At 52.1% G+C, this 26,098-nt stretch overlaps 1 protein-coding gene across 1 annotated transcript in view; it reads left to right on the forward strand.

Moving 5' to 3' along the window:
• The window catches only part of LOC121273471 (cell adhesion molecule 3-like), an 81,267-nt gene that overhangs the window by 34,098 nt on the left and 21,071 nt on the right, over nt 1-26,098 (forward strand). The window contains exons 2-5 of the mRNA XM_041180634.1: nt 897-1,046; nt 9,817-9,969; nt 15,259-15,396; nt 21,190-21,417. Of these exons, the coding sequence (XP_041036568.1) occupies nt 897-1,046; nt 9,817-9,969; nt 15,259-15,396; nt 21,190-21,417 (669 nt within the window). The remainder of the gene's footprint in view (nt 1-896; nt 1,047-9,816; nt 9,970-15,258; nt 15,397-21,189; nt 21,418-26,098) is intronic.

Raw genomic sequence — 26,098 nt, forward strand, 5'->3', positions numbered from 1 at the left:
CTCTGCCTGTGCCTCTCTCTCTATATCAGCCTCTGCCTGTGCCTCTCTCTCTATCTGCCTCTGCCTGTGCCTCTCTCTCTCTCCCTATCAGCCTCTGCCTGTGCCTCTCTCCCTCTATCTGCCTCTGCCTGTGCCTCTCTCTCTCTCTCTGCCTCTGCCTGTGCCTCTCTCTCTCTACCTCTGCCTGTGCCTCTCCCTCTATCTCTCTCTCTCTCTGCCTCTGCCTGTGCCTCTCTCTCTCTCCCTATCAGCCTCTGCCTGTGCCTCTCTCTCTCTCTCTCTCTATCTGCCTGTGACTCTCTCTCTCTATCTCTTTCGGCCTGTGCCTCTCTCTCTCTCTCTATCTCTCTCTGCCTATGCCTCTCCCTTTCTCTGCCTCTGCCTGTGCCTCTCTCTCTCTCTATCTGCCTCTGCCTGTGCCTCTCTCATTCTCTCTCTATTTGCCTGTGCCACTCTCTATCTGCCTCCGCCTGTGCCTCTTTCTCTCTCTTTTATTGGCCGCTGCCTGTGCCTCTCTCTCTCTATCAGCCTCTGCCTGTGCCTCTCTCTGTCGCTCTGCCTCTGTCTGTGCCTCTCTCTCACTATCAGCCTCTGCCTGTGCCTTTCTTTGTCTCTCTCAGCCTCTGCCTGTCTCCCTCTCTCTCTCTCTACCTGCCTCTGTGTGTGCCTCACTCTCTCTCTCTATATATATATATGCCTGTGCCTCTGCCTCTCTCTCTCTCTGCCTCGGCCTGTGCCTCTCACACTCTCTGCCTGTGCCTGTGCCTGTATCTCTCTCTATCTGCCTCTGCCTGTGCCTCTCTGTCTATCTGCCTCAGTCTGTGCCTCTCTCTCTCCCTATCTGTGCCTCTCTCTCTCTCTGTGTCTTTCACTGTTTCATGTTCTCTCTCTCCCAGATAATGAGTGGTTGTATCCAGTCACCCAGGATGAGATCGCCCACGAACATGGGACGGTTACTCTGAAATGCACTGTCCAGGAGAACGACAACTCCTCGCTGCAGTGGTCTAACCCCGCTCAGCAAACCCTCTACTTCGATGGAAAGAAAGGTCAGTGTTCTCAGTTTAGCCTCCCTGTGGACCCCCGGTGGTTGGGGAGGGTGGGGGGGGGGTGGTGCGGGGGGGTGGATTGGGGTGGGGGGCTCACTGGCTCGGGAAGTGGAGGAGGGGCCGGTGTTTTGGGAGCAGGGAGGGTTGGGGAGCTGGCTGTTTCACCCTTGAGAGGCCAAGAGCCATCCCAGAAATGAGCAAAGTCTGATATTCGGCGGGGAAAGCGGAGTCTGACCCATCGTCAGCGCCGCAAGTGGGGGGGGTGAGCGACCTCTTCCACTCCGCCAGGGCAAGGCGCTCTTCTCATCTCTCTTGGCCCTGACACTCACAAACCCATGGCACACACCCTCAGGGCCCTCGCTCACCGTCCAGTGCAAGGAACATCACCAATCGCCCTCCCTCTCTCTCTCGCACGTGCCTTCACTGTCCTCATCCCCTCCGTGGCGCTACTCGCCACACGCACACTCCGGGCGTACTTATCATCCGGCCTGGTCGGCGTCCCCGCTCGCTCTCTCTCCACCTCTATTCAAGTTGGCACACAGCATCAGGGAGAGGTCGCAGAAGGTTGGAGGGAGGGCCTGAAAAATCTAGGTCCTCACAGACTTTGAAAACAGAGCCATCCAGCTGGCCAGTGATGACCGGGCACGGTCCTGTGCTGACGGCGTGGTTGGCGCTGCTCCATCAAGTGAGGGTCAAGCCGTGCAACCCATGCTGTGTGTGGCGTGACCTCTGTCACAGACCACTGCCGTACATTAATTATCCCTCCTCGCTCCCGCAGGGACATCTGGGAAGCAGTTGAGGGAATCCACGAGATAAAAGCAATAAAAGAAAGAAACCTGCAGATGCTGGGAATCCAAAACTAAAAATAAAAACAGCTGGAAAAGCTCAGCAGGTCCGGCAGCATCTGCACAGAGGGACACAGTTAACGTTTCGAGTCCGGGTGACTCTTCAACCGCATTGCGGAACCCCTTCGGTCTGTCCGCAAGCATGACCCAAACCTCCCTGTCGCTTGCCATTTTAACACTCCACCCTGCTCTCTTGCCCACATGTCCGTCCTTGGCTTGCTGCATTGCTCCAGTGAAGTTCAACGCAAACTGGAGGAACAACACCTCATCTTCCAACTAGGCACTTTACAGCCTTCCGGACTGAATATTGAGCTCAACAACTTCAGATCATGAACTCTCTCGTCCATCCCCATCCCCTTTCCAATCCTCCTTTTTCCAATAATTTATATAGATTTTTCTTTTCCCACCTATTTCCATTATTTTTAAATGTATTTCCATCCATTGTTTTATCTCTACCTTTTAGCCTATTTCAATCCCTTCCCTTCACCCCACCCCACCCCCACTAGGTCTATCTGTACCTTCACACCACCCCATCCACACTAGGTCTGTCTGTACCTTCACCCCACCCCCACCCCCACTAGGTCTATCTGTACCTTCACCCCACCCCACCCCCAATAGGGCTATCTGTACCTTCACACCACCCCACCCCCACTAGAGCTATCTGTACCTTCACCCCACCCCACCCCCACTAGGTCTATCTGTACCTTCACCCCAACCCACCCCCACTAGGACTATCTGTACCTTCACCCCAACCCACCCCCACTAGGTCTATCTGTACCTTCACCCCACCCCACCCACACTAGGTCTATCTGTACCTTCACACCACCCCACCCCCACTAGAGCTATCTGTACCTTCACCCCACCCCACCCCCACTAGGTCTATCTGTACCTTCACCCCAACCCAACCCACTAGGTCCATCTGTTCCTTCACCCCATTCCACCCCCACTGGGTCTATCTGTACCTTAACCCAACCCCACCCCCACTAGGTCTATCTGTACCTTCACCCCACCCCACCCCCACTAGGTCTATCTGTACCTTCACCCCACCCCACCCCCACTAGGGCTATCTGTACCTTCACCCCACCCCACCCCCACTAGGTCTATCTGTACCTTAACCCAACCCCACCCCCACTAGGTCTATCTGTACCTTCACCCCACCCCACCCCCACTAGGGCTATCCGTACCTTCACCCCACCCCACCCCCACTAGGTCTATCTGTACCTTCACCCCACCCCACCCCCACTAGGTCTATCTGTACCTTCACCCCCACCCACCCCACCCCCACTAGGTCTATCTGTACCTTCCCCCCACCCCACCTCCACTAGGTCTATCTGTACCTTCCCCCCACCCCACCTCCACTAGGTCTATCTGTACCTTCACCCCACCCCACCCCCACTAGGTCTATCTGTACCTTCCCCCCACCCCACCTCCACTAGGTCTATCTGTACCTTCACCCCACCCCACCCCCACTAGGTCTATCTGTACCTTCACCCCACCCCACCCCCACTAGGTCTATCTGTACCTTACCCCCACCCCACCCCCACTAGGTCTATCTGTACCTTCACACCACCCCAACCCCACTAGGTCTATCTGTACCTTCACCCCACCCCACCCCCACTAGGTCTATCTGTACCTTCACCCACCCCACCCCCACTAGGTCTATCTGTACCTTCCCCCCACCCCACCCCCACTAGGTCTATCTTTACCTTCCCCCCACTCCATCCCCACTAGGACTATCTGTACCTTCACCCCACCCCCACCCCCACTAGGTCTATCTGTACCTTCACCCCACCCCACCCCCTCTTGGTCTATCTGTACCTTGCTCGCCCTGCTTTCTACCCTTATTTAACATTCCTTAGATAATTTCACCACCTTCGACACCTCTTTGTCCTTTTGTCTGTGACATCTTTTGGTTATCTCCACCTCTCACTGGCCCTCTACCCAGCTCTACCTGTCCCACCGCCCCCCCTTAAACCAGCTTATATTTCACCCCTTCTCTATTTTCCCTTAGTTCTGTTGAAGAGTCACTCGGACTCGAAACGTTAACTGTGTCCCTCTCCGCAGATGCTGCCAGACCTGCTGAGTTTTTCCAGCTATTTTTATTGTTGCGAGGGAATCCACAACCTAGGCCCTCAACTCAAGCCCCGAAGAAACCTCTGAAGAGGAATCTGGAGGAACCCTCCCTGAAGTCCCGTCGCAGCGCTCACCCACACCCTCCACCAGCGCAGAGGCACTACACCCTCGGTGGGACCTGGGCTCTAGAATCGGCGCAGGGACACGTGCTGGTCAGCGGGGCGCACATTCTGACCCACAGCAGGAGGAGGCCGGGACTCTCCAGGTCCCCGGCGCTCGGGGGTGCCGCTGGAGGCCAGAACGTTGCTGATTCTGAGTCAGATGGTGAGCCTCCGGACTCGGACAGGTCACGGTCCCTAGAGCTCTGGAGCGTCTGGAAGGGGTGTCGGCTGCGCTCCTCAGGTTGCAAGGCGCGGTGGAGGAGTCCGCCCCTCTTCAGGCTGAGGCGATAGAGCCGGCTTTGCCAACACGCCGAGTTCGACACTGGCAGGGTGGCCAATGGAGACCTTGGTCCAGGACACCGGCCCTGCCCTGCTTCAGGAGTTGCCCTCCACCGCCGGGGCAGCCGCATCGGTATCAACGCCAGAGGGGGCCTGGTCTTCTCCAGCCCACTCCAGCTGCCCCTCCCTCTCGAGGAGCCAGCCGCAGGCCCTCGGGCACCCCTGGGGGAGGAGGGTTGGCAGCTAGGCACTCCGGGCCCATCCGTCCCGGTGACTCCGGGAGTCTCCGGCCCATCGGGTCTCCCCATCTCCCTGTGACCCCAGCAGCTCCACAGGCCAATGAGGGGTGGGTGGGTGCCACTGCCCCACAGCGAGGCCCAAGAAGCAGGCCCGGGGCCCTCCCAGGTCTCGGCCCTCCAGGGGACGCCCGCCGAGGTCATCCCGCACAGGGAGTAGCAGTCAGCGGGCCACCCCCACCTCCACTGTGGATGTCCGGCGATGACCAAGGGCAGGGACTAGGGTAAGTAGCAGCCCCCCTAAAGGGAAACTGCAGAAACACAAGGCAAAAGGCAAAGGAATCTCACCAACGTCGAATCAAAATGTGATTAAGGGGGGGCGGGGGGAGGGGGGTCGATAAAGCACCCCAGTCCCTGCGTTGCCCACCGAGCACGGGGAGCCTCGCTGGAGCTGGTGGACACCGCGTGCCCCCCTCACCAGGGACACCCGGCGTGGTTGCACAGCTTGGGCAACGGGTGTTAGTCGCTCGCACTCCACTGGTAAAGGCGCTTTCCCCAAGAATGGCTCCCTTGCCGTGGTGAGCTGCGTGCCCGCCCATCGGACGTGCAGCCTTGCACCCCCACCCCTTGCCACCCCCCGTGCAAAACGGAGCTCCTTTGGTCCAGTACTCCCTTCTGGCACCACTCTGTCTTTCAAGGCGCACTCAGTTCCAGGACTGCAACGTTGCGCACGTCTCTCACCCTGTTCCAGTGGACATGTCTTTCAAACTGCAGCCGTTGTAGTCTTAGTCCACAGTCCAATAGATATAAAAAGGTACGTTCCTTCACGTCGCAGTCCAGGGGCCTCCCCCCTCCGACCGAGCAGAGGCCAGCTTCCCGAGCGCAGCGATGGTCAGGCCTCAAGCTCATTCTGCAGACCGGTGGCGCCACCACCCCCCCCCCCCCCCCCCCCACCCCCCCTCCATGTTGGCCCATGCTTACTGGTCCCCAAGAAGTACAGGGGCCCCATGATGTTCTCTGTGTGCGCTCAGCACCGTCACACCAGTCCTGACAGGTGAAGGTGCGGTGCTGAAGGGAACAGGCTGTCGCAACTCGCTTGTGGGGATAAGTATAAAAAACCTTGATCAAATCCCCAGATCGCCCCAATTCGACCTCACTGTTTAATTGAGATTAACAGGGTACGAGCAGCAGGTCTGTAAACTTAATAAGTAAATAGCTGTTTATTGAATAAACTGTCATTAACTAGTGTCAAAAGAAAGAAATATGAACTGCTAATTTCTAACTCTATAACCTAAACTCTACCTCCTTCTTAAATCCCTATACACACACACACACACACACACAAATACATGGATTTTCAGGGTGAGATAAAACAGTTCAAAGCACCAAATCTGGAGTACAGGATTCCATAGGTTGATTTTGATCGATGTTTTCCAAATTCCTTTCAGCTCTTGTTGACGACACGAGCTGATCTTCCAACACTTTCGATATTTAGTTCACTGGTTGTTCACTTGCCTTTCAACGTCTCTAACAGTGATTTTCCCCTTTGCCTCTTGACAGGGGTTTTCAGAGAGAGAGAGAGAGAGAGAGCAGGTTATAGAGAGATGAGGAGGAAAAGCAAGCTAGCTATCATTGTGGAATCTACCACACACAGGAAAGGGAGGTTTTAGGCCTTGATCCTTTCAGGCTAGGAGCTATTCAGCTGCACTGCCCTCACTCAACCCTGGTCACCTGGCCAGGAGCCAGTTAAAACGTTGATGCCAGGCAGCTCCCTTGGTCCAGTACTCTGTTCTGGCACCGCCCTGCCTTTCACTGCGCACTCTGTTCCAGGAGTGCAAAGTTGCACACGCCTCTCATCCTGTTCCGGTGGACACGTCTTTCAAACTGCAGCCGTTGTAATTTCAATCCACAGTCCAACAGAAATAAAAAGGTAAGTTCCTTACGAGGCGATGACAGACCAGACCGAAGGATCAGGTCGTCTTAAAGTCCGTGTGGCCCTCTTGTATCTCGGCACCGTCTCGATGGTATGAGCCTCTTCACAGATCGTCTGTGCGCTGCCCTCAGCCAGACATTGGTGGGGGGGTGGGGGGTGTGGTACGGTGGGGGGGTCAGACGTCCCCGGGCGCAGTGTGAAGGCCTCAGGGTGCGTCCTCGCTCCATCTTGTCGCCGTCCTCCTGGGGCCTTGCAGCAATGAGGGCCTCACGACTACGGCTGCCTCGATCTGGCCAGAGCAACCGCCCTGCGCCCTCGTCTTCCAGGGGCTCGTCGCCCTGGCCGTGGATAGCACCCCCCACCACCCCCACCCACCACCCCGAGCCCCTGGGGTGCCAAACCCTGGCGTGCGTGCGCGACCAGCTCCCTCGGTGTGCGCCAGCGCTGGCGTCTTGCTCTCGCTCCTCCGCAGAGAGCACGTGCGCCGTGTGTAGGCCCTGGGCCTAGTGATGCCTGTACAAACAGAGGGGCCGCAGGGTCCTCTGCGTGGGGAGGAGGTCAGGTTGCCCCTTGGCCTTCAGGGTTCAGCACCCCCTGACCTCTCACCCCAGCACCGGGCGTGGTCCACACCCGCAGGCCAAGGCTTCGCCATTCGCCCGCACCATGAGGGTGACACGACACACCGTCGGCGAAGGGGTCCAGGAGCGCACCCCTTCTCCCAGCGCTCGATGCCCGCCTTTCCCCGAGAGCCTTCCCCGCAGCGCCGCTGCGCTCATTCGGCTTTGAAGCGTGCGGGCGAGGGGTCAACGGTGGAGGGGCAACTGTGGGCGCTGCCAGGAATCAGCGCTGCTCGGGCGGGCACAGCCGCTCTCGTCTAGCCTGACTCCAAGCGTGCCGGTGGAGCTGTCAGCTGCCCGGGGAGAGCGCTGGCTGTGTTCTCCACCCCGACCCACCCACAAGCCCCACCCGAACCTCGGTCATGAGCACCCAAACCCCCCTCACCCCCCTCAGCCCCCATCACCACCAACCCCGTCGCTCTCCACGAGCCCCAGCCCCCGGGCACAGCCAATCGCCCCACTCCACTCAAATACACTCGTCGCTCCACTCAATTCAACTACGATCATCCCTCCACTCAATTCAACTACAATCATCCCTCCATTCAATCCAAATACAAACATCCCTCCACTCAATCCAAATACACTCGTCACTCCACTCAATTCAACTACAATCATCCCTCCACTCAATCCAAATACACTCGTCGCTCCACTCAATTCAAATACAAACATCCCTCCGCTCAATCCAAATACAAACATCCCTCCGCTCAATCCAAATACAAACATCCCTCCGCTCAATCCAAATACAAACATCCCTCCACTCAATCCAAATACAATCGTCGCTCCACTCAATCCAAATACAAACATCCCTCCACTCAATTCAAATACAAACATCCCTCCACGCAATCCAAATACAAACATCCCTCCACTCAATCCAAATACAAATATCCCTCCACTCAATCCAAATACAAACATCCCTCCACTCAATCCAAATACAAACATCCTTCCACTCAATCCAAATACAAACATCCCTCCACTCAATCCAAATACAAACATCCTTCCACTCAATTCAAATACAAACATCCCTCCACTCAATCCAAATACAAACATCCCTCCACTCAATCCAAATACAAATATCCCTCCACTCAATCCAAATACAAACATCCCTCCACTCAATCCAAATACAAACATCCCTCCACTCAATCCAAATACAAACATCCCTCCACTCAATTCAACTACAAATATCCCTCCACTCAATTCAAATACAATCACCTCTCCACTCAATTCAAATACAATCACCACTCCACTCAATTCAACTACAATCACCACTCCACTCAATTCAACTACAGTCACCACTCCACAATCACCACTCCACTCAATTCAACTACAATCAGCACTCCACTCAATTCAAATACAATCGTCTCTCCACTCAATTCAAATGCAATCACCAACCCACTCAATACAAATACAAACATCCCTCCACTCAATGCAAATACAATCACCAACATTCTCAATTCAAATACAATCATCACTCCAATCAATTCAACTACAATCAGCAGCCCACTCAATTCAAATACAGTCACCAACCCACTCAATTCAAATATAATCATCAACCCACTCAATTCAAATACAATCACCAACCCACTCAATTCAAATACAATCACCAACCCAATCAATTCAACTACAATCAGCAGCCCACTCAATTCAAATACAATCACCAACCCACTCAATTCAAATACAATCACCAGCCCACTCAATTCAAATACAATCTCCAGCCCACTCAATTCAACTACAATCACCAACCCACTCAATTCAAATGCAATCACCAGCCCACTCAATTCAAATACAAACATCCCTCCACTCAATTCAACTACAAACATTCCTCCACTCAATCCAAATACAAACATCCCTCCACTCAATTCAACTACAAACATCCCTCCCCTCAATTCAAATACAAACATCCCTCCATTCAATCCAAATACAAACATCTCTCCACTCAATTCAACTACAAACATCCCTCCCCTCAATTCAAATACAAACATCCCTCCACTCAATCCAAATACAAACATCTCTCCACTCAATTCAACTACAAACATCCCTCCACTCAATTCAAATACAATCACCACTCCACTCACTTCAAATAAATCACTACTCTACTCAATTTAAATAAATCACTACTCCACTCAATTCAATTGCAAACAATTTCCCTTTTGAAAATTACGGTGGGATATTCTGCCTCCACACTCGGGAATAGTGCATTCCAAATCAGAAATATTGCTCTGTTTTAACAAAGCATTAGTACCCCAGAAGACCCTGAACCGGTCCTTTGTTGATCTGTGTACCCTCCATACATAAATGCTCCTTTACATGTATCTAGCAAGCCCCTTCAAACACTTCTAAGATATCACCTCTCAGCCCTCTGAGTTCAGAGAGAGCAACACATCAACTTTCCCAATTCTCCCATCAAATGCAGTCTCACATCCCTGGAAATACTCGAGGAGACCTGCAAGTGCTACCTCCAAGGAATTCACATCCCTCCTGAAAAGGGAGCCCCAGAATGTGGAGGCAGAGGGGACAACATACTCCGACGAGGGGTGGGATCAGGGAAGTGGGGTGAGTGAGCAGAGGGAGCGAGTGAATGGGGAGAGGAGGCCTCAGCGAATAATCTCTCACTCAATCTCTATTCCAGCTCTGCGAGATAGTCGCATTCAATTGGTGAATTACACGTCCAAGGAACTGACCATCAGCATCAGTAACATGACCTTGAACGATGAAGGGATCTACACATGTTCTATCTTCACCTTCCCAGTGCTCACAGCAACAGCGAGAGTGCAAGTCCTGGGTAATGAACTTTACAATGTATTTAACCCCATGCTGTACCTGTCCTGGGAGTGTTGGATTGGGATAGTGTAGAGGGAGATTTACTCTGTAACTAACCCCGTGCTGTACCTGTCCTGGGAGTGTTTGATGGGGACAGTGTAGTGGGAGATTTACTCTGTATCTAACCCTGTGCTGTACCTGTCCTGGGAGTGTTTGATGGGGACAGTGTAGAGGGAGATTTACTCTGTATCTAACCCCGTGCTGTACCTGTCCTGGGAGTGTTTGATGGGGACAGTGTAGGGGAGATTTACTCTGTATCTAACCCCGTGCTGTACCTGTCCTGGGAGTGTTTGATGGGGACAGTGTAGGGGAGATTTACTCTGTATCTAACCCCGTGCTGTACCTGTCCTGGGAGTGTTTGATGGGGACAGTGTAGGGGAGATTTACTCTGTATCTAACCCCGTGCTGTACCTGTCCAGGGAGTGTTTGATGGGGACAGTGTAGGGGAGATTTACTCTGTATCTAACCCCGTGCTGTACCTGTCCTGGGAGTGTTTGATGGGGACAGTGTAGAGGGAGCTTTACACTGTATCTAACCCCGTGCTGTACCTGTCCTGGGAGTGTTTGATGGGGACAGTGTAGAGGGAGATTTACTCTGTATCTAACCCCGTGCTGTACCTGTCCTGGGAGTGTTTGATGGGGACAGTGTAGAGGGAGATTTACTCTGTAACTAACCCCGTGCTGTACCTGTCCTGGGAGTGTTTGATGGGGACAGTGTAGGGGAGATTTACTCTGTATCTAACCCCGTGCTGTACCTGTCCTGGGAGTGTTTGATGGGGACAGTGTAGGGGAGATTTACTCTGTATCTAACCCCGTGCTGTACCTGTCCTGGGAGTGTTTGATGGGGACAGTTTAGAGGGAGATTTACTCTGTATCTAACCCCGTGCTGTACCTGTCCAGGGAGTGTTTGATGGGGACAGTGTAGGGGAGATTTACTCTGTATCTAACCCCGTGCTGTACCTGTCCTGGGAGTGTTTGATGGGGACAGTGTAGAGGGAGATTTACTCTGTATCTAACCCCGTGCTGTACCTGTCTTGTGAGTGTTTGATGGGGACAGTGTAGAGGGAGATTTACTCTGTATCTAACCCCGTGCTGTACCTGTCTTGTGAGTGTTTGATGGGGACAGTGTAGGGGAGATTTACTCTGTATCTATCCACTTGCAAAATGTGTCCTGTGAGTGTTTGTTGGGGAAAATGTAGTCGGATATGTTCTCTGTATCTAACCTCCTGTCGTACCTGTCCTTGGAGTGTTTGATTTTCATTATGGGGGGGAGCTTTACTCTGTGTCTAACTCTGTGCTGTACGTGTCCAGGGAGTGATTCATGGGGACCGTTTCGAAAGACTTTTGCTCTGTATCTAAACCCGTGTTGTACCTGACCTGGGAGTGTTTGATGGGGACAGTGTAGAGGGAGATTTACTCTGTATCTAACCCCGTGCTGTACCTGTCCTGGGAGTGTTTGATGGGGACAGTGTAGAGGGAGATTTACTCTGTATCTAACCCCGTGCTGTACCTATCCTGGGAGTGTTTGATGGGGACAGTGTAGAGGTAGATTTACTCTGTATCTAACCCCGTGCTGTACCTGTCCTGGGAGTGTTACATGGAGACAGTTTACAGGGAGCTTTACTCTGTAACTAACCCCATGCTGTACCTGTCCTGGGAGTGTTTGATGGGGACAATGTAGAAGGAGATTTATTCTGTATCTATCCACGTGTTAAATGTGTCCTGTGAGTGTTTGTTGGGGAAAATGTAGAGGGAGATGTTCTCTGTATCTAAACCCGTGCTGTACCGGTCCTGGGAGTGTTTGATGGGGACAATAGAGGGAGATTTACTCTGTATCTAACCCCGTGCTGTACCTGTCCTGGGAATGTTTGATGGGGACAGTATAGAGGGAGATTTACTCTGTATCTAACAACTTTTGTACCTGTCCTGAGAGTGTTTGATTTCCATTATAGAGGGACCTTTACCCTGTGTCTAACTCTGTACTGTACGTGTCCCGGGAGTGTTTCATGGGGACCGTGTCGAAAGACATTTGCTCTGTATCTAACCCCATGTTGTCCCTGTCCTGGGAGTGTTTGATGGGGACAGTGTAGAGGTAGCTTTACTCTGTATCTAACCCCATGCTGTATCTGTCCTGGTAGTGTTTGAGGGGGACTGTGTAGAGGGAGATTTATTCTGTATCTAACACTGTGCTGTACCTGTCCTGGGAGTGTTTGATGGAGGCAGTGTAGAGGGAGCTTTTCTCTGTATCTAACCCTGTTCTGTACCTGTCCTGGTAGTGTTTGTTGGGTACAATGTAGAGGGAGATTTACTCTATATCTAGCACCGTGCTGTACCTCTCCAGGGTGTGTTTGATGGGGACAGTGTAGGGGAGTTTTACTCTGTATCTATCCACTTGCTAAATGTGTACTGTGAGTGTTTGTTGGGGAAAATGTAGAGGGAGATTTTCTAGTATCTAATCTCCTGTCGTACCTGTCCTTGGAGTGTTTGATTTACATTATAGAGGGAGCTTTACCCTGTGTCTAACTCTGTGCTGTACGTGTCCAGGGAGTGATTCATGGGGACAGTTTCGAAAGACTTTTGCTCTGTATCTAACCCCATGATGTACCTGTCCTGGGAGAATTTGATGAGTACAGTGTAGAGGCAGATTTACTCTGTATGTAACCTGCGCTGTAACTGACCTGGGAGTGTATGTTGGGGACAGTGTAGAGGGAGATTTACTCTGTATCTAACCCCGTGCTGTACCTGTCCTGGGAGTGTTTGATGGGGACAGTGTAGAGGGAGATTTACTCTGTATCTAACCCCGTGCTGTAACTGTCCTGGGAGTGTTAATTGGGGGCAGTGTACAGGGAGTTTTAATCTGTATCAAACCGCGTGCTGGAACTGTCCTTGGGATTGTTTGATGTGGACAGTGTAGAGGGAGATTTACTCTGTATCTAACCCCATGCTGTAACTCTCCTGGGAGTGTTTGATGGGGACAGTGTAGAATGAGATTTATACTGTATCTAACCCCATGCCGTATTTGTCCTGGAGTGTTTGAGGGGTACTGTGTAGGTAGAGCTTCACTCTGTATCTAATCCCGTGCTGTACCTGTCTTGGGAGTGATGGATTGGGACAGTGTAGAGGGAGATTTACTCTGTATCTAACCCCGTGCTTTACCTGTCCTGGGAATGTTTGATGGGGACAGTGTAGAGGGAGCTTTAATCTGTATCTAAACCTGTGGTGTAACTGTCCTGGGAGTGTTAAATGGGAACAGTGTACAGGGTGCTTTAATCTGTATCAAACCCCGTGCTGGAACTGTCCTGGGAGTGTTTAATGGTGACAGTGTAGAGGGAGATTTTCACTCTATCTAACCCCGTGCTGTAACTGTGCTGCGAGTGTTTGATGGGGACAATGTAGAGTGAGATTTACATTGTATCTTACCACGTGCTGTACCTGTCTTGGGAGTGATGGTTTGGGACAGTGTAGAGGGAGTTTTAATCTGCATCTAACCCCGTGCTGTAACTGTCCTGGGAGTGTTAAATGGGAACAGTGTACAGGGTGCTTTAATCTGTATCAAACCCCGTGCTGGAACTGTCCTGGGATTGTTTGATGTGGACAGTGTAGAAGGAGATTTACTCTGTATCTAACCCTGTGCTGTACCTGTCCTGGGAGTGTTAAATGGGGACAGTGTACAGGGAGATTTAATCTGTATCAAACCCCGTGCTGTACCTGTCCAGGGAGTGTTTAATTGCACAGTTTAGAGGGAGATTAACTCTGAATCTAACCCCGTGCTGTTCCTGTACTGGGAGTGTTTGATGGGGACAGTGTTGTGTGAGCTTTATTCTGTATCTAACCCCGTGCTCTACCTGTTCCTGGGAGTGCTTGATGGGGACAGTGTTGTGTGAGCTTTATTCTGTATCTAACCCCGTGCTATAACTGTCCTGGGAGTCTTTGAAGGGAACAGTGTAGAGGGATATTTACTCTCTATCTCACCCTGTGCTGCACCTGTCAAGGGAGTATTTGATGGGTAAAGTGTAGAGAGAGATTTACTCTGTATCTAACCCTGTGCTGTAACTGTCCTGGGAGTGTTTGATGCAGACAGTATAGAGGGGGATTTACTCTATATCTAAGCCCGTGCTGTACCTGCCCTGGGAGTGTTTCATGGGGACAGTGTAGAGAGAGATTTACTCTGTATCTAACCCTGTGCTGTAACTGTCCTGGGAGTGTTTGATGCAGACAGTATAGAGGGGGATTTACTCTATATCTAAGCCCGTGCTGTACCTGCCCTGGGAGTGTTTGATGGGGACAGTGTAGAGGGAGCTTTACTCTGTATCTAACCCTGTGCTGTAACTGTCCTGGGAGTGTTTGATGCAGACAGTATAGAGGGGGATTTACTCTATATCTAAGCCCGTGCTGTACCTGCCCTGGGAGTGTTTCATGGGGACAGTGTAGAGGGAGATTTACTCTGTATCTATCCCCGTGCTGTACCTGTCCTAGGAATGTTTCATGGGGACAGTGTAGAGGGAGATTTACTCTGTATCTAACCCCGTGCTGTACCTGTCCTGGGAATGTTTCATGGGGACAGTGTAGAGGGAGATTTACTCTGTATCTAACCCCCTGCTGTACCTGTCCTGGGAGTGTTTGATGGGGACAGTGTAGAGTGAGCTTTGCTCTGTATCTAACACCGTGCTGTACCTGACCTGGGAGTGTTTGTTGGGGACCGTGTTGACGGAACTTTACTCTGTATCTATTCACGTGCTAAATGTGTCCTGTGAGTGTTTGTTGGGGAAAATGTAGAGGGAGATGTTCTCTGTATCTAACCCCGTTCTGTACCTGTCCTGGGAGTGTTTGATGGGGACAGTGTTGAGGGACCTTTACTCTGTATCTAACCCCATGCTGTCCCAGGACAGGGATTGTTTGATGGGGACAGTGTAGAGGGAGATTTACTCTGTATCTAACCCCATGCTGTACATGTCCTGGGAGTTTTTGATGTGGACAGTGTAGAGGGAGATTTACTCTGTATCTAACCCTGTGCTGTACCTGTCCTGGGAGTGTTTGATGGGGACAGTGTAGAGGGAGATTTACTCTGTATCTAACGCTGTGCTTACCTGTCCTGGGAGTGTTTGATGGGGACAGTGTAGAGGGAGATTTACTCTGTATCTAACCCCGTGCTGTACCTGTCCTGGGAGTGTTTGATGGGGACAGTGTAGAGGGAGATTTACTCGACATCTAACGCCATGAGTTACCTGATGGTGTTTTTCTCTCTGTTCCAGGTGTTCCCAAGAAGCCTGAAATCACAGGATATCGAGGGGCAGTTCCGGAAGGCACCATTATCACCCTGACCTGTAACACCACCGGCAGTAAACCTGCTGCCACTATCCATTGGTTCAAAGGAACTGAGGAACTTACAGGTGTGTCTCACTTTCAGAGAGCGAAGACCTTCAGCCTCTCACACTCACGCGTGTACCCTCACAAACACCATCACACCCACACCCTCTCACCCACTGAACCTCGTGTACACACACCTACACAAACACAATCTCACCCACACCCTCTCACCCACTGAACCTCGTGTACACACACGTACACAAACACAATCACACACACACCCTCTCACCCACTGAACCTCGTGTACACACACGTACACAAACACAATCTCACCCACACCCTCTCACCCACTGAACCTCGTGTACACACACGTACACAAACACAATCTCACCCACACCCTCTCACCCACTGAACCTCGTGTACACACACGTACACAAACACAACCACACCCACACCCTCTCACCCACTGAACCTTGTGTACACACACGTACACAAGCACAATCACACCCACACCCTCTCACCCACTGAACCTGGTGTACACACACGTACACAAACACAATCACACACACACCCTCTCATCCACTGAACCCCGTGTACACACATGTACACAAACACAATCACACCCTCACCCTCTCACCCACTGAACCACGTGTACACTCACGTACACAAACACAATCACACACACCCTTTCACCCACTGAACCTCGTGTACACACACGTACACAAACACAATCACACCCTCACCCTCTCACCCACTGAACCTCGTGTACACACACGTACACAAACACAACCACACCCACACCCTCTCACCCACTGAACCTCGTGTACACACACGTACACAAACACAATCGCGCACACACCCTCTCACCCACTGAACCTCGTGTACACACAAGTACACAAACACAATCACACCCTCACCCTCTCACCCACTGAACCTCGTGTACACACACGTACACAAGCACAATCGCACACACACCCTCTCACCCACTGAACCTCGTGTACACACATATACACAAACACAATCATACCCAGACCCTCTCACCCACTGAACCTCGTGTACACACACATACACAAACACAGCCACACCCTCACCCTCTCACCCACTGAACCTCATTTACACACACGTACACAAACACAGTCACACCCAGACCCTCTCACCCACTGAACCTCGTGTACACACACATACACAAACACAATCACACGCACACCCTCTCACCCACCGAACCTTGTGTACACACACATACAGAAACACACCCACACCCACACCCTCTCACCCCCTAAATCTCGTGTACACACACATACACAAACACACCCACACCCTCTCACCCACTGAACTCGTGTACACACACGTACCCAAACACAACCACACACTTTCTCTCTCTGTCTCTCGCACACAGACTCAGGATCACACACTTTCTCCCACTTGGACTCACTCACCTACACTATTTCAAACTCCCTCTCTCAAACTCTCCCACACTCTCCCACACTCTCCCACACTCTCCCACACTCTCTCACACTCTCTCACCCTCTCTCACCCTCTCCCACACTCTCCCACACTCTCTCACACTCTCTCACACTCTCTCACACTCTCCCACACTCTCCCACACTCTCCCACACTCTCCCACACTCTCCCACACTCTCCCACACTCCCTCACCCTCTCTCACACTCTCCCACACTCTCTCACCCTCTCTCACCTTCTCCCACACTCTCCCACACTCCCGCACCCTCTCTCACCCTCTCTCACACTCTCCCACACTCTCCCACACTCTCCCACACTCTCCCACATTCTCCCACACTCTCCCACACTCTCTCACCCTCTCTCACCCTCTCTCACCCTCTCTCACCCTCTCTCACCCTCTGCCACACTCTCTCACACTCTCTCACCCTCTCTCACCCTCTCTCACCCTCTCCCACACTCTCTCACACTCTCTCACACTCTCTCACCCTCTGCCACACTCTCTCACACTCTCCCACACTCTCTCACACTCTCTCACACTCTCCCACAATCTCTCACACTCTCCCACACTCTCCCACACTCTCCCACACTCTCCCACACTCTCTCACCCTCTCTCACCCTCTCTCACCCTCTCTCACCCTCTCTCACACTCTCTCACACTCTCCCACACTCTCTCACCCTCTCTCACCCTCTCTCACCCTCTCTCACCCTCTCACACCCTCTCTCACCCTCTCCCACACTCTCCCACACTCTCCCACCCTCTCTTCCCTCTCTCACCCTCTCTCACACTCTCTCACACTCTCTCAGACTCTCTCACCCTCTCTCACCCTCTCTCACCCTCTCTCACACTCTCCCACACTCTCTCACCCTCTCTCACCCTCTCTCACCCTCTCTCACCCTCTCCCACACTCTCCCACACTCTCCCTCACTCTCTCACACTCCCTCACACTCCCTCACACTCCCTCACACTCTCTCACCCTCTCTCACCCACTCTCACCCTCTCTCACCCTCTCCCACACTCTCCCACACTCTCCCACACTCTCCCACACTCTCTCACACTCTCTCACACTCTCCCACACTCTCCCACACTCTCCCACACTCTCCCACACTCTCTCACCCTCTCTCACCCTCTCTCACACTCTCTCACACTCTCTCACACTCTCTCACCCTCTCTCACCCTCTCTCACCCTCTCCCACACTCTCTCACCCTCTCTCACCCTCTCCCACACTCTCTCACCCTCTCTCACCCTCTCCCACACTCTCTCACACCCTCTTGCATACCCTCTCTCACACTCTCTCACACTCTCCCACACTCTCTCACACTCTCTCACACTCTCCCACACTCTCCCACACTCTCCCACACTCTCCCACACTCTCTCACACTCTCTCACACTCTCTCACACTCTCTCACCCTCTCCCACACTCTCTCACCCTCTCCCACACTCTCCCACCCTCTCTCACACTCTCCCACACTCTCTCACACCCTCTTGCATACCCTCTCCAACACTCTCTCACACTCTCCCAGACTCTCTCACACTCTCTCACACTCTCCCACACTCTCCCACACTCTCTCACACTCTCTCACACTCTCTCACACTCTCTCACCCTCTCCCACACTCTCTCACCCTCTCCCACACTCTCCCACCCTCTCTCACACTCTCCCACACTCTCTCACACCCTCTTGCATACCCTCTCCCACACTCTCCCACACTCTCTCACACTCTCCCACACTCTCCCACACTCTCCCACACTCTCCCACACTCTCTCACACTCTCTCACACTCTCTCACACTCTCCCACACTCTCCCACACTCTCCCACACTCTCTCACCCTCTCTCACCCTCTCTCACACTCTCTCACACTCTCTCACCCTCTCTCACCCTCTCTCACCCTCTCCCACACTCTCTCACCCTCTCTCACCCTCTCCCACACTCTCTCACACCCTCTTGCATACCCTCTCCCACACTCTCTCACACTCTCCCACACTCTCTCACACTCTCTCACACTCTCCCACACTCTCTCACACTCTCCCACACTCTCCCACACTCTCTCACACTCTCTCACACTCTCTCACACTCTCTCACCCTCTCCCACACTCTCCCACCCTCTCCCACACTCTCCCATCCTCTCTCACACTCTCCCACACTCTCTCACACCCTCTTGCATACCCTCTCCCACACTCTCCCACACTCTCTCACACTCTCCCACACTCTCCCACACTCTCCCACACTCTCCCACACTCTCCCACACTCTCCCACACTCTCCCACACTCTCCCACACTCTCTCACCCTCTCCCACACTCTCTCACACTCTCTCACACTCTCCCACACTCTTTCACCCTCTCTCACCCTCTCTCACCCTCTCCCACACTCTCTCACCCTCTCTCACCCTCTCTCACACTCTCCCACACTCTCTCACCCTCTCCCACACTCTCTCACACTCTCTCACCCTCTCCCACACTCTCTCACACCCTCTTGCATACCCTCTCCCACTCTCTCTCACACTCTCTCACACTCTCCCACACTCTCTCACACTCTCTCACACTCTCTCACACTCTCCCACACTCTCTCACACTCTCCCACACTCTCCCACACTCTCTCACACTCTCTCACCCTCTCCCACACTCTCCCACACTCTCTCACACTCTCTCACACTCTCTCACACTCTCTCGCACCCTCTTGCATACCCTCGCGCACTCTCTCTCACACTCTCTCACAGACTCGTTCTCCCTCCGCCTCACTCTGTCTCTCTCTCAGCCGCTCCCTCGCACCCTCATGCTCTCTCTCACCCATGCACCCAAGCTCTCGTTCAGATTCACACGCTCATACTCTCTAACATACTGCCATTCTCACATGTTCTCATACACTCAGGCTTACACTCACACGCTCAGGAATACACTCAGACACAGGTTTAGTGCTCAGAGTGATGCGGGTGAGTGGGATTGAGGGATTGGGGAGGAGGTGGGATCGAGGGATCGGGGAGAAGGTGGGTGTGTGGGATCGAGGGATCGGGGAGAAGATGGGCGGTTGGGATCGAGGGATCAGGGAGAAGGTGGGTGTGTGGGATCGAGGGATCGGGGAGAAGATGGGCGGTTGGGATCGAGGGATCAGGGAGAAGGTGGGTGTGTGGGATCGAGGGATCGGGTAGAAGATGGGCGGTTGGGATCGAGGGATCAGGGAGAAGGTGGGATCGAGGGATCGGGAAGAAGGTGGGATCAAGGGATCGGGATGAAGGTGAGCGAGTGGGATCGAGGGATCGGGGAGAAGGTGGGATCGAGGGATCGGGGAGAAGGTGGGATCGAGGGATTGGGTAGAAGGTGGGATCAAGGGATCGGGAAGAAGGTGGGATCGAGGGATCAGGGAGAAGATGGGATCGAGGGATTGGGTAGAAGGTGGGTAGGTAGGATCGGGGCTTCATTAACTGATGGTTCAGTGGGACGTGTCTCTATAATATTTTTTCTCTGAAACTCTGCTCCAACATTTTCTTTCTCCTGTCTTTCATACTCTTTCTGCCCCTCTTCCCTAAACCCCTGTCTCTCCGTGTGTCTCTACATAAAACTCACTCCATTGTTCATAATCTCACTCTTTGTCTGCCTCTCCTGTCTTTCCCACTCTGTCTCCATCTTTCCCTCTCCCCTCGCTCTCTCTGTCTCTCATCTCTCTCTGTCTGTGTCTCTCTCCGTGTCTCTCTCTCGCTCTCTGTGTGTCTCTCTCTCTCTGTGTGTCTGTCTGTGTCTCTCCCTGTGTCTCTCTCTCTCTGTCTCTCTCTCTTCGTCTCTCTCTCTCTTTCTCTCCCTCTCTCTTTCCATCTCTCTTTCTCTCTCTCCTCTTTCTCTGTGTCTTTCTCCTTATCTCTCTCTCTATGTCACTCTCTCTCTGTGTCTGTGTCTCTCTCGCCGTCTGTGTCTCTCTCCGTCTCTCTCTCTCTCTCTTTCTCTGCTTCTCTCGCTCTGTCTCCATCTCTCTCACTCTCTCTCTGTCTCTGTCTCTCTGCCTCTGTCTATCTCTCCCTCTCTCTGTCTCTTGCACTCTTTTGCTCTTTCTCTCTCTGTCTCTCTCTATCTCTTTCTGAGTCTCCCTCTCTGTCTATGCCTCTGTCATTGTGTGTCTCTATCTGTCTCTCTTGCTCTCTGTCTCTCTCTCTTGCTCTCTGTCTCTCTTCCTCTCTGTCCGTCTCTCGCTTTCTCTCTCTGTCTTTGTTGCTCTCTCTCTCTGTCTCTCTCTGTCCCTCTTGCTCTCTCTCTTGTACTCTGTCTCTCTTGCTCTCTATCTCTCACTTTCTCTATGTCTCTCTTGCTCGCTCTCTCTCTCAATCTCTGTCTCTCTCCCGCTCTCTGTTTTTCTCTCTCTCTCTTTCACTCTGTCTGGATCCCTCTCTATTTTTCACGCACCCTGGACTCTATGTGCCTTACCTCGCCAAAGGTCATGTGACTCACCGTGAGGATTCAGCAGCCCGAACTTACGCTGTGAGCAGTCAGGTGAATATAACCGTCACGAGGGAGGACAATGGCATTGATATCGTCTGCAGTGTGGACCATGAAACCCTGGACCCGAATGCTTACAGGACTCCACAAAGGATTGAAGTATACTGTGAGTATCGGGAAGCAGAGCTCCTGGTCACTGAATGTACGCACAAGATCCAAAGCCACCGTGAGGAGATTGAAAAATTCTCCCACTGTCCACAATCCCAATGGACCCAAACCCCTTCCCATTCACTCCCACTGTCCACAATCCCAATGGACCCAAACCCCTTCCCATTCACTCCCACTGTCCACAATCCCAATGGACCCAATCCTCTTCCCATTCACTCCCACTGTCCACAATCCCAATGGACCCAAACCCCTTCCCATTCACTCCCACTGTCCACAATCCCAATGGACCCAAACTCCTTCCCATTCACTCCCACTGTACACAATCCCAATGGACCCAAAACCCTTCCCATTCACTCCCACTGTCCACAATCCCAATAGACGCAAACCCCTTCCCATTCACTCCCACTGACCACAATCCCAATGGACCCAAACCCCTTCCCATTCACTCCCACAGTCCACAATACCAATGGATACAAAACCCTTCCCATTCACTCCCACTGTCCACAAACCCAATGGACCCAAAACACTTCCCATTCACTCCCACTGTCCAAAATCCCAATGGACACTAAACCCTTCCCATTCATTCCCACTGTCCACAATCCCAATGGACCCAAACCATATCCCATTCACTCCCACTGTCCACAATCCCAAATGGAACCAAAACCCTTCCCATTCACTCCCACTGTCCACAATCCCAAATAACCCAAACAACTTCCCATTCACTCCCACTGTCCACAATCCCAATGGCCCCAAAACCTTTCCCATTCACTCCCACTGTCCACAATCCAAATGCACCCAAACCCCTTCCCATTCACTCCCACTGTCCACAATCCCAATGGAACCAAATGCCTTCCCATTCACTCCCACCCTATCGACAATCCCAATGGACCCAAACCCCTTCCCATTCTCTCCCACTGTCCACAATCCCATTGGAACCAAACCCCTTCCATTCATTCCCACTGTCCACAAACCCAATGGACCCAAACCACTTCCCATTCACTCCCACTGTCCACAATCCCAATGGACCCAAATCCCTTCCCATTCACTCCCAATGTCCACAATCCCAATGGACCCAAATCCCTTCCCATTCACTCCCACTGTCTACAATCCCAAAGGACCCAAAACCCTTCCAATTAACTCCCATTGTCCACAATCCCAAATGACCCAAACCCCTTCCCATTCACTCCCACTGTCCACAATCCCAAATGAGCCAAAAACCTTGCCATCCGCTCCCACTACCCACAATCCCAATGGAGCCAAACCCCTTCCCATTCACTCCCACTGACCACAATCCCAATAGACTCAAAACCCTTCCCATTCACTCCCACTGTCCACAATCCCAATGGATCCAAAAACCTTCCCATTCACTACCACTGTCCACAAACCCAATGGACCCAAACCACTTCCCATTCACTCGCAATGTCCACAAACCCAATGGACCCAAACCCCTTCCCATTCACTCCCGCTGTCCTCAATCCCAATGGACCCAAACCTCTTCCCATTCACTCCCACTGTCCACAATCCCAATGGACCCAAACCTCTTCCCATTCACTCCCACTGTCCACAATCCCAATGGACCCAAACTTCTTCCCATTCACTCCCATTGTCCACAATCCCAATCGATCCAAACACCTTCCCATTCACTCACACTGTCCACAATCCCAATGGAACCAAATCCCTTACATTTCACTCCCACTATCCACAATCCCAATGGACCCAAATCCCTTCCCATTACCTCCCACTGTCCACAATCCCAATGGACCCAAAACACTTCCCATTCACTCCCACTGTCCACAATCCCAATCGACCCAAATCTCTTCCCATTCACTCCCACTGTCCACAATCCCAATGGACCCAAAACTCTTTCCATTCACTCCCACTGTCCACAATCCTAAAAGACCCAAACACCTTCCCATTCACTCATACTGTCCACAATCCCAATGGACCCAAATCCCTTACCATTCACTCCCACTGTCCACAATCCCAATGGACTCAAACCCCTTCCCATTTGCTCCCACTGCCCACAATCCCAAATGACCCAAACACCTTCCCATTCACTCCTAATGTCCACAGTCCCAATGGAGCCAAACACCTTCCCATTCACTCCCACTGTCCACAATCCCAATGGACCCAAAAACTTTCCCATTGACTCCCACTGTCCACAATCCCAATGGACTCAAACCCCTTCCCATTCACTCCCACTGTCCACAATCCCAAATGAGCCAAACAACTTCCCATTCAATGCCACTGTCCACAATCCCAATCGACCCAAACCTCTTCCCATTCGCACCCACTGTCCACAATCCCAATGGAGCAAAACTTCTTCAAATTCACTCCCACTATCCACAATCCTAATCGACCCAAACACCTTCCCATTCACTCACACTGTCCACAATCCCAATGGACCCAAATCCCTTACCATTCACTCCCACTGTCCACAAATCCAATGGACCCAAACCACTTCCCATTCACTCCCACTGTCCACAATCCCAATCGATCCAAACACCTTCCCATTCACTCACACTGTCCACAATCCCAATGGACCCAAATCCCTTACCTTTTACTCCCAATATCCACAATCCCAATGGACCCAAACACCTTCCCGTTCACTCCCACTGTCCACAATCCCAATGGACCCAAATCCCTTCCCATTACCTCCCACTGTCCACAATCCCAATGGACCCAAAACACTTCCCATTCACTCCCACTGTCCACAATCCCAATGGACCGAAACCCCTTCCAATTAACTCCCACTGTCCACAATCCCAAATGACCCAAACACCTTCCCATTCACTCCCACTGTCCACAATCCCAATGGACCCAAAACCTTTCCCATTGACACCCACTGTCCACAATCCCAATGGACTCAAACAACTTCCCATTCACTCCCAATGTCCACAATCCCAATGGACCCAAACCCCTTCCAATTAACTCCCACCTTCCACAATACCAAATGACCCAAGCACCTTCCCATTCGCTCCCACTGCCCACAATCCCAATGGACCCAAACCCCTTCCCATTCACTCCCACCGACCACAATCCCAATAAAATCAAACCTCTTCCCATTCACTCCCACTGTCCACAATACCAATGGACCCAAAACCCTTCCCATTCACTCCCTCTGTCCACAAACCCAATGGACCCAAACCACTTCCCATTCACTCCCACTGTCCACAATCCCAATGGAACCAAGCCCCTTCCCATTCATTCCCAGTGTCCACAATCCCAATGGAACCAAACCACTTCCCATTCACTCCCACTGTCCACAATCCAAATGGACCCAAAACCCTTTCCATTCACTCCCACTCTCCACAATCCCAATCGACCCAATCCTCTTCCCATTCACTCCCACTGTCCACAATCCCAATGTACCCAAAACCCTTCCCATTCACTCCCACTGTCCACAATCCCAAATGACCCAAACACCTTCCCATTCACTCCCACTGTCCACAATCCCAATGGACCCAAAACCTTTCCCATTGACTCCCACTGTCCACAATCCCAATGGACTCAAACCCATTCCCATTCACGCCCACTGTCCACAATCCCAAATGACCCAAACCCCTTCCCATTCACTCCCACTGTTCGCAATCCCAATGGACCCCAACCCCTTCCCTTTCACTCCCACTATACACAATCCCAATCATCCGAAAACCCATCCCAATCACTCCCACTGTACACAATTCCAATGGACCTAAACTCTTTCCCATTCACTCCCCCTGTCCACAATCCCAACAGACCCAAACCCCTTCCCATTCACTTCCCCTGTCCACAATCCCAATGGACCCAAAACCCTTCCCATTCACTCCCACTGTCCACAATCCCAATGGACCCAAACCCCTTCCCATTCACTCCCACTGTCCACAATCCCAATGGACCCAAACCCCTTCCCATTCACTCCCACTGTCCACAATCCCAAATGACCCAAACCCATTCCCATTCACTCCCTCTGTCCACAATCCCAATGGACACAAACCCCTTCCCATTCACTCCCACTGTCCACAATCCCAATGTACTCAAACCATTTCCCATTCACTCCCTCTGTCCACAATCCCAATAGACCCAAACACCTTCCCAATCACTCCTTCTGTCCACAATCCCAATAGACACAATCAACTTGCCATTCACTCCCACTGTCCACAATCCCAACGGACCAAACCTCTTCCCATTCACTACCAAAGCCTACAATCCCAATGGACCCAAACCTATTCCCATTCACTCCCACTGTCCACAACCCCAATGGACCCAAACCACTTCCCATTCACACCCACTGTCCACAATCCCAATGGACCCAAAACCCTTCCCATTCACTCCCACTGTCCACAATCCTAATCGACCCAAAACTCTTCCCATTCACTCCCACTGTCCACAATCCCAATGGACCTAAAACTCTTCACATTCACTCCCACTGTCCACAATCCTAATTGGCCCAAACACTTTCCCATTCACTCACACTGTCCACAATCCCAATGGAACCAAATTCCTTACCATTCACTCCCACTGTCCACAATCCCAATGGACCCAAAACCTTTCCCATTGACTCCCACTGTCCACAATCCCAATGGACTCAAACCCCTTCCCATTCACTCCCACTGTCCACAATCCCAAATGACCCTAACACCTTCCCATTCACTCCCACTGTCCACAATCCCAATGGACCCAAAACCTTTCCCATTCACTCCCACAGTCCACAATCCGAATGGACATAAAACCTTTCCAATTCACTCCCACTGTCCACA

Source organism: Carcharodon carcharias, assembly GCF_017639515.1.
Source record: "Carcharodon carcharias isolate sCarCar2 chromosome 24 unlocalized genomic scaffold, sCarCar2.pri SUPER_24_unloc_1, whole genome shotgun sequence".
NCBI lineage: Eukaryota > Metazoa > Chordata > Chondrichthyes > Lamniformes > Lamnidae > Carcharodon > Carcharodon carcharias.